Source organism: Charadrius vociferus, unplaced genomic scaffold (assembly GCF_000708025.1).
Source record: "Charadrius vociferus isolate BGI_N301 unplaced genomic scaffold, ASM70802v2 scaffold65, whole genome shotgun sequence".
NCBI lineage: Eukaryota > Metazoa > Chordata > Aves > Charadriiformes > Charadriidae > Charadrius > Charadrius vociferus.
The window spans coordinates 4,916,165-4,924,309 of NW_009649293.1; the positions used below are offsets into that span (position 1 = coordinate 4,916,165).

At 38.8% G+C, this 8,145-nt stretch overlaps 1 protein-coding gene across 1 annotated transcript in view; it reads right to left on the bottom strand.

The window, feature by feature from the left end:
* Window positions 1–387: 387 nt before the first annotated feature.
* Window positions 388–8,145, bottom strand: part of RNMT (RNA (guanine-7-) methyltransferase) — a 17,474-nt gene continuing 9,716 nt past the window's right edge. Inside the window, exons 7-10 of the mRNA XM_009889060.1 lie at window positions 7,940–8,057; window positions 5,508–5,609; window positions 3,092–3,125; window positions 388–1,183 (exon numbers count right to left, since the gene is read on the bottom strand). Coding sequence (XP_009887362.1) covers window positions 1,146–1,183; window positions 3,092–3,125; window positions 5,508–5,609; window positions 7,940–8,057 — 292 coding nt within the window. The 3' untranslated portion in view covers window positions 388–1,145. The remainder of the gene's footprint in view (window positions 1,184–3,091; window positions 3,126–5,507; window positions 5,610–7,939; window positions 8,058–8,145) is intronic.

Consider the following 8,145-nt stretch of genomic DNA (forward strand, 5'->3'; position numbering starts at 1 on the left):
TTAGGCACAGTTCTGTTTATTGCTATCATTAGATTCTATTCCCAAACAAAGTATTTGGCTCTAATTTCGGGATTGTTATCCACATGTACTGGGATGGGTATACACATACACAGCCCTCCCTCACAGACTGAACTTCTAGTATCCCCAAATGTTACACAGGCTCCTTTTTGGTTCATGATCCAGTGTGTTACCGTGTTCCTAAGGCCTTAAGGATTGCAATGCGTTCCCCATCACCACCAATAGCATCCTTCTGCCGAGCCCATCTGGAATTTTATGAAACAAGAAACACATCCTAAGACCTGTCTAATAAGTTTCAGGAGACATTAAATCTACCAAAAAGTCAGGAGAGTCTGTATACAATAGAAAATGTTCAGTAATCTAAGTTCAGCAGCTGTTATTATCACATCACCATATTTGGAAAAACAACATAGAGACTTAAAACTTTAGAAATTCAGTTATTTCAGAGCAGTTTTGTACAGAACAAACTCGTTTAATCTTGAAAGCACCATGAAGTAACACTACAAATCAGCAAGCACAAAAAACAAGAACATCATGGGACTTTACCACATAAACTACACCTTGAATACCACTAAGGTAGATTTACACTGCAGGCTTGAGCACAGCACAGAGGTACTCAAACTGACTCAGGTATTATTTGCCACTTAGCTCTACATGCAATGTAGACATACCCTATATGTCTGAATATATCTTATTATGAATTAACTGAGCTCTGCAGTACAGTATTTAGGCCCTCATTCTGCACCATCAAAGTCAACAGTCATTTTCCCATCAATTTCAGAAAGTGCAGGGTCAGGCTCCTTAACCTAAAACATACTTTTACTAACAAAACATTTGTTTCTAACATAAAGTTGTGTCAAGTTCAAACATGAGTTCTGAGAGCATGCAGATTGCTTACAAATGCTTAAAAAGACTGGTTCAGAATCTTTCTTATATATACACACTCAAGTCCATCTGTCACAGACAGGCAACGTAACTCAGAATCACGAGCTTGCTCAAGTTTTCGGTAGTGTCCTGCACACTTCTGATAATTAAAAAATAAAAAAATAGTTGCCACAATGGATTTCTGACCATTCCAACTTGCACATGGATATGATCTCTTCTTGCTGCATCCAGTATATGAAGTTTCACAGTTGCTTCTCAAATGCAAATACCAAGTAAATACCTACAAAAGAAAATGGAGTATTTAAAGTTTCAGCTTCCTCTGCCACTCAACTAAGTTTTCAAAATGTAAAGGGGTTGATACTTCACCCAAACAACCTGTTAATAGGTTACTGAAATGATAAAAGCTGCTACGGTTTCCCAATGAGTAACTCTAGCGTTCAATTCCAGCATGGTTCTAGACATGCTTTCAAAATAGAGCTAAAAATGCACAAAACCAAAGTATATACTGTTGATATGGTTAATGCAACATTAACTTCAGTCAATGATATTACTGAAATGTGCATGTAATTCATAAATTACTCTGCCATTCTACAAATTAATTATATATTAATTATATTCACTGGTGCATAAAAAGTCATATGCAACTAAGTGTAAAGACTCCTTCATACACACAGTAATGGACAATTCAGGGTGAAACGATCAACTTCATTTTTAATTAAAAAGTGAATAAACTCATGGTACAAAATTATTAATTTGCTCTTTTAAAATATCACGGACAAAGAGTAAATATTTACAAACCCCAGATGGCATTTTCTCAACTCCAGAACAGTCTGATTCTAGAAACAGATACTCATACAGTTTACACCAGAACCCTTGAGAAACATTTATTTGGCATATAACCAATGCCAGCTATGTCAGAAATTCTTACGCTTCACACCAGACAGATAAGTTTAACCAGTTTCTTGAGACCATGATTTTAATTAAACAATTATGAATTTCCACTTGAACTCAGCTTTTGTTTTAATGGATGGGGTGCCATAGCTACATTGCATTGTCTTTCAAGACAAGCCTCAGAGATAAAGCGAAGTGTGAAGTTCCACGTAACAAGCAAGCTGTGCTTATACCCTAACTATTAGAAGCTCTGTACTCCAAATCTTTCGGAAAAAACAGACTACTTAGAAAATACAGTCATTACCAAACTTTTAAAGGTATAAAACGCCCCTCCCAATTAGATTAGTAGTTTATATAATACTTGTACATTGCTGGAATTAATGTCTACCTTATGATTCATATCTTTAAAAATAGATAATAATTTAAGAAAGCAAGCATGTTAACTAAAGATTTTTTTCATTCATGAACTGAATAGCATTTTTTGTTAGTTTTAAAACCACTAACGCAACCAGTATAATGGTCTGCAAAAATGCAAATGGTGGTTGCCTGCAGTTACACAGAAGTTCGTATTAATCTCTCTGGGAGTCAGTCTTTATCCTTAGAATTCTGAGTCCCTTATATCTGAGTTTTATTATACTCAACATTGGAACAAAAGGATGTCAAAAGTTTTCCATGGCGCACACTCATAAAATTTCAAAACATATTTAAAAATAGTGTATCCTTTTTGGTGTCTGAGGCACTGACTTTTTTCTCCTCCCTTTATAAAACATTCAAATACCTCTTCACTATTCATGCTTTAATTGCTTCTTCCTGAAACATGTATCACTACAACCAAAGAGTAAAGTTTCTGTCCCTCTCTTACCAGAACAGATTTGTATTATTTTTGATGAAAGAATGTCCCAACTGGAGTTTGTTTTCTAGTTGACTGACAACAGTATAACATCCAAGTGTACAAACTGAAGTATAGTATTTAACACTCTAACACTAGCAAAATAATCCTAACGTTGCCATCCTCTTTTCATGCATCCTAAGTAAGGCTTCCCCAAACTACTTTAGCCCAAAAGTTTGCATGCTAGAAGTTACTTAAATAAAGCAAAATTTCAACCTGTTTTATGCATTTCCCTTCCAATTTCTTGAGATATGTGCACTACATAATCTATACACAGGCATTTGAATAACACAAATAATAAAAACTTGCTATATTTAAAATTTGTATTTTCTTCCATAACCAACAGGCTATTTTAGACTTTCCATAGCAGTCATTCAGTCAACACTGAGTTCTCAAAGCAATACTCACTCGTTGCTTCCCATTCAGATTTACTCAAGGTTCCCTAGAAGGGGACAAAAAAAATTTTAAAATGCAGTTTCAACAAAAATATGAGGAAACAATAAACCACCGGTTTAACTCAGGATTATCAGTCTTTCATACTTTCAACTTCTAACCATGTACACTGGCTGGCGATTTAGGGAAAAGAAAAGCATTACTGTAGACCACAGACACTTGTAACTCCAATAACTAGGATGGTAAGGAACTATAACACTCCAGATAATCGAACACACCTAAATTACACAGGTATAGGAGAATGGGCCAACAGTCTGTTGGGCTGAATGCCTTCGCCTCGCAGAGGCACGCTGGGTCCCATTACCACACAGCAGTGTGACCTGACCTGGGTCAAGCTGCTCTCCAGCCTGAGATGCCCAACACTTGTGTGGAAGTCAAGAAGAGGCCCTATATCACGGTGCTGCCATCTTTCCCAGGAACACTGCCTGCCTCCACCTACGCCTCCCTCCCTGCAACCCACAAAAACTCTATTTGCAGGAGACTAACTTCCAACCAGCTCACACACTGTGAAAAAAACAGCCTGCCTCGCAGCCTAGGAAACTTACTCCTAGCTCCGCATTTTGGATGAAAGCAGGGCAAGTGCACAAGTAAAAAGCTGCTGCCATTTACCCTACCAATTAAGAAACATGAGGTAACAACAAGCTGATTTTCTGCTCTGCCTGCTCTATCCCCTTCCAATGAGTCCTCAGTGGGGGCACGATTTAGCCCATATGCTACCCACTGACAAAATTAATAATCTTTTAAAACACTAGTGAAAAAAGGCTTGTTCCAAGCAGATTTCTTCTTTGCCAGGCAACACAGCAATTTTCCTTTAAAAATTTTTAGATTTCAAATACAGAGAGCAGGTTTCTTTGCCCTCTTGATGTAGGATTTTTATATACATTAAAATGAATACATTTTCAAGAATTCAGAACGTGAACAGTAGATAAACCAATGATTAAAAAAAGAAAAATCCAAGCTGACCAGACTCATGCTATATCTATGACAATGAAATAGGATGCCATCTATCAGTAACTGCATATGATTTTACTCAAACTAGTCTCCAATTTTGGTTCCCTCTTGTCAAAGATCCTCAACACAAAAAAAGACCGTAAGTTCAGACTGAAAGAGGCAACATTGCTGACCAGGAACCATTCAGCATGAATAGTTAGGTTAAACCAAGCCTTTGCAAGGTTTCCAATCAGTCTAATTTCCCAAATGCACAAACAGAAGCAAACACGCAGCTACATGCTACCCTGAACAGCTAGCCTGGCTACAGATAGAGAGGCAATAGCCAAATGGCAGCAATTCCGGGGGAAAAATGACAGCAGATGTTGCCTGTCCTCCTCTCTGCTTCCCAGGAACAGCAGCTGTGCAGGCTCCTGTCCATCATACACCCAACTCTGAGATCAATACAGAAGAATGAAAGGCTAGGGGGGCTGCAGACAGCTCCAACATTGTGATGTACTGCTAGGACAATGGAAGAAAAACCCTTTATAGAAACATGAGAAAGACAGGAAGTTCAGAAAGCCAGCATGTGCAGTAGAAGACAGGACTAGAAGCAGAAAAAACAAATGTAATTGGATCACTGATCTATAATCTAGTATGACCTCCATTAAAGATGGTTCAGTATTCTTTTATTTCTGAAATCGTAAATCAAGCTGCAAAACAGGAAAAACACAGAAAAATATGACAGGATAGCAGACTAAGTTTTGTACAAGGTTAGATTATGATCATCACCAAGAAAGTTTCTTTTCATTCCAGAATGTGAAAAGAATATCGTATTTAATAAAACTGAGGGAGGAAATATATGGGTTTAGTTTTATGCATGTAGGACTAGTCTAATTATAGGAGCTCTGTTTAAAAAAAAAAAAGCACAGCAGATTTTAACAAATAGCATTTACAGAACTGTATTAAAATTGGCCAAGAAGAGAGCTGGATCTTCTTCACCCAAAAAGACAATAGAAAAACAACATTCAAGATTTCAAATACATACAGTATTATGAAGAAACTTTTCAACTCTCCTGTCAGGATTAAAAGAAGAAAACTACAACTTTAGATCAGTAGTGTGAAGATCCAGAAACATAAGAAAATTCTTCAAATTAAGAAGTGTTATGTTAGAACAGCTGTCAAGGAAGACGGCAAAATATCCTTTCCCTTTTGCACTACTACAAATTTCTTAATAACTACCAAATTAAGTGAATTTGATTCTTCGAGTATAGGGTATAGATTAGATGAACTCCTCAGCCCCACAGCTCTACAATTTTTCACGTGCACAGAGGCATCCATATCAATTTCATTGCAGTTGAAATGAAGAAGGCACCACACCTCTGAAAGATCAGGACCTCAATTTCAGACACCATTTGCTCTAGTGAATTTAGAAGAAACTTACCAATGGTAACCTCGCTTTGCCATCTTTGATGAACTCTTTTGCGTGCTCATAATCCTCAGGTTTATCAGAAACAAGCCTGGAATCACCAAATGTAGAATATGGCTAGAGAACATAGGAAATAATAAGAAAAAATATTAATTGCCTAATAAGAAACATTAACCACATCAGTCAAGGATTTGTCACAACACAGCCCAGAATGAAGGTCAGTAATTACTAACAGGATCTTAAATTTAGATCGCTCCTTTATAGAGCCTACAAGATCAGGTCGGATATTCCCTACTTCCCAGAAAATCCGACACCCAGGATTTATAAATTAACTTTTATATTTATATCTCCAAAACAGAAGAAACAGTACTACGAACTGAGCAACTCTAACATTTCAAGCAGAATGCTTAAAATGCGTTAATAACACACAGGAGCTGTAACGGAAATATACAACTGGTTCTTCAAAACTAATACATACTTACTAAGGATCTGAGCTACTGCATAATGGTCTGTACTCAACAATGCAGTCAATTGTAAGTGGCCACTAATTTAAGACAACTCTCACTTTTCTAAGAACAAAGCTGATATGTCAAAGGCTATGTCACAGTGTCTCTGGCAGTATGAGCCCATATGATCGCCATCCCATTCAGAGTCAACAAGGACAGCCAAGTCTACTTGCAGCACATGTGACTCCGTTTGAGAAGCCACCAGATACTTGATAGTTTTATGCTGAAAAATGCTACTGTTTGAGGGAGGAAGAAAGCAGAGAGAACTGTTAGTAAAACACCAAAGTCTCAGAGACGGCAGTGAAAAGCTTCTCTGAAGATGCTGAAGTCATCCAGGGTAAGAGCTTGAGAATAAAAAAAAGGCAAAAACATTGGGCAAAAACATAAGCTCAGTTACAGTTAAGTACCTTTTTTTTTTTTTTTTTTTTTTTTTTTTAGCTGAGTATGTGTCTCCACTAACTGCCCTTTCTCTTGGCATCAGCTCTTCCAGCATTCACTGTGAGCAAGTGGTTTTTTCCTCTACAAACACAACCTGTTCTTTTAGTCCTACAAAGATTACTTTCTGTCTTTTCAATCGATATTCTTGGCACAAAGATCCGGCTTTCAGTCTCTCTCTACTGAGGAAGAAATGGGTTACGGTTACCACTCTCTCACACCAGCATGATTCTTGTGCTTCTGCTTACTACTTTGTAAAAATGAAAACTTGCCTCAAAATTGAAATCTTATCTACAAAACTGAATCACTCTTTTGGGTGCTGGTGCCCAAGTGATGGCAGCAGGTGGCTGCAGTGGTGGCCTCTGGGAGGAGAGGCTGGTGGTCTCCCATGCTGGACACATCCACCAGCTCCAAAAGAGCCACCGCAGGGCACAGCTGAGCCCTCAAGCAACAAGAGGGGTGCCTCTGAGAAAACCTATTTAAGAAAGCGAAAAAATACCTATGTAACAGCTGTGAGAGAGGAATGAGAAAAATGTGAAACTACCCTGCGGACACCAAGGCCAGAGAAGGAGGAGGGTAAAGAGGTGCTCCAGGCACTGGAGAAGAGACTTCCCTGCAGCGCCTGGAGAAGACCATGGTGATGCAGGTTGTCCCCCTGCAGCCCATGGAGTACCACAGTGGAGATACCAAAAATGCATCCCTTGGAGGACCCCATGCTGCAGCAGATGGACATGCCCTGAAGGAAGCTGCAGCCTGTGGAAAGCCCACGAATGAGCAAGCTCTCCTGGGAGACGAGCCCAACAAGTGGCAGGTTTTCTGGCAGGAGCTGCAACCCTGTGAGGAACCAACTCACACTTGGGCATTCTGTTCCTGAAGGACTGTATGCCATGGAGAGAATGCACATTGGAGCAGTCTAAGGACTGTAACCCATGGGAGGGACCCATTCTGGAGCAGGGGGAAAGTGTTAGGAGGAAGAACAGGCAGAGACAATGTGTTATGGACTGACTACAACCCCTATTCCCCACCCCCTCCGCTGCAGGGTGGAGAGAGGAGATAGAAAGGTCAGGAGTATAGGAGTGAAGTTGAGCCTGGGAACAAGCAGTGGGTGGGGTGAAGGGGTTTTTAGATTTGTCTTTGTTTCTCACCATCCTACTCTTTTTTTTTTTTTTTTTAATAAATGAAATTAATCTTTTGCAAGTTAAGTCTGTTTTGCCCACTATGGTAATTGCTAAGCCATCTCCCTGTCTTTATCTTGACCCACAAGTTGTTTTTTTCTTGTTTTCTCCCCCATCCTCTTCAGAAGGGAGTGAGAGCAGGCTGGTGGTGTCTGGCAGCTAGTCAAGGTCAACCCACCACAGTCGCACTTTCAGCCACAGGAGTTTAGTTCTTCTATTGGTGACCCTTAATTAGTTGCACAATGTTCACAACAGGAATTTCAATTAGTGCATAAATAATTAACAAGATGTAAAATGCTATTTAAATGAAATAAGTTAACTCCATATTTACCTCCAAGGCCTGCATTCTCCTTAACAGCATTTTATGCTCATCATTCTTGATTTTTTCTTCATAGAATTCCCGAAATGTCATTTTGTAGACTAATTTCATACCATGTTTCTTCGCCATTCTGTCAAAATAATAAGCTTAATTTGGGAAGCCACAAAATTATTGTAGATTTATTCTCAGAGGAACAATTTTAAGTCACAGTGACAGCT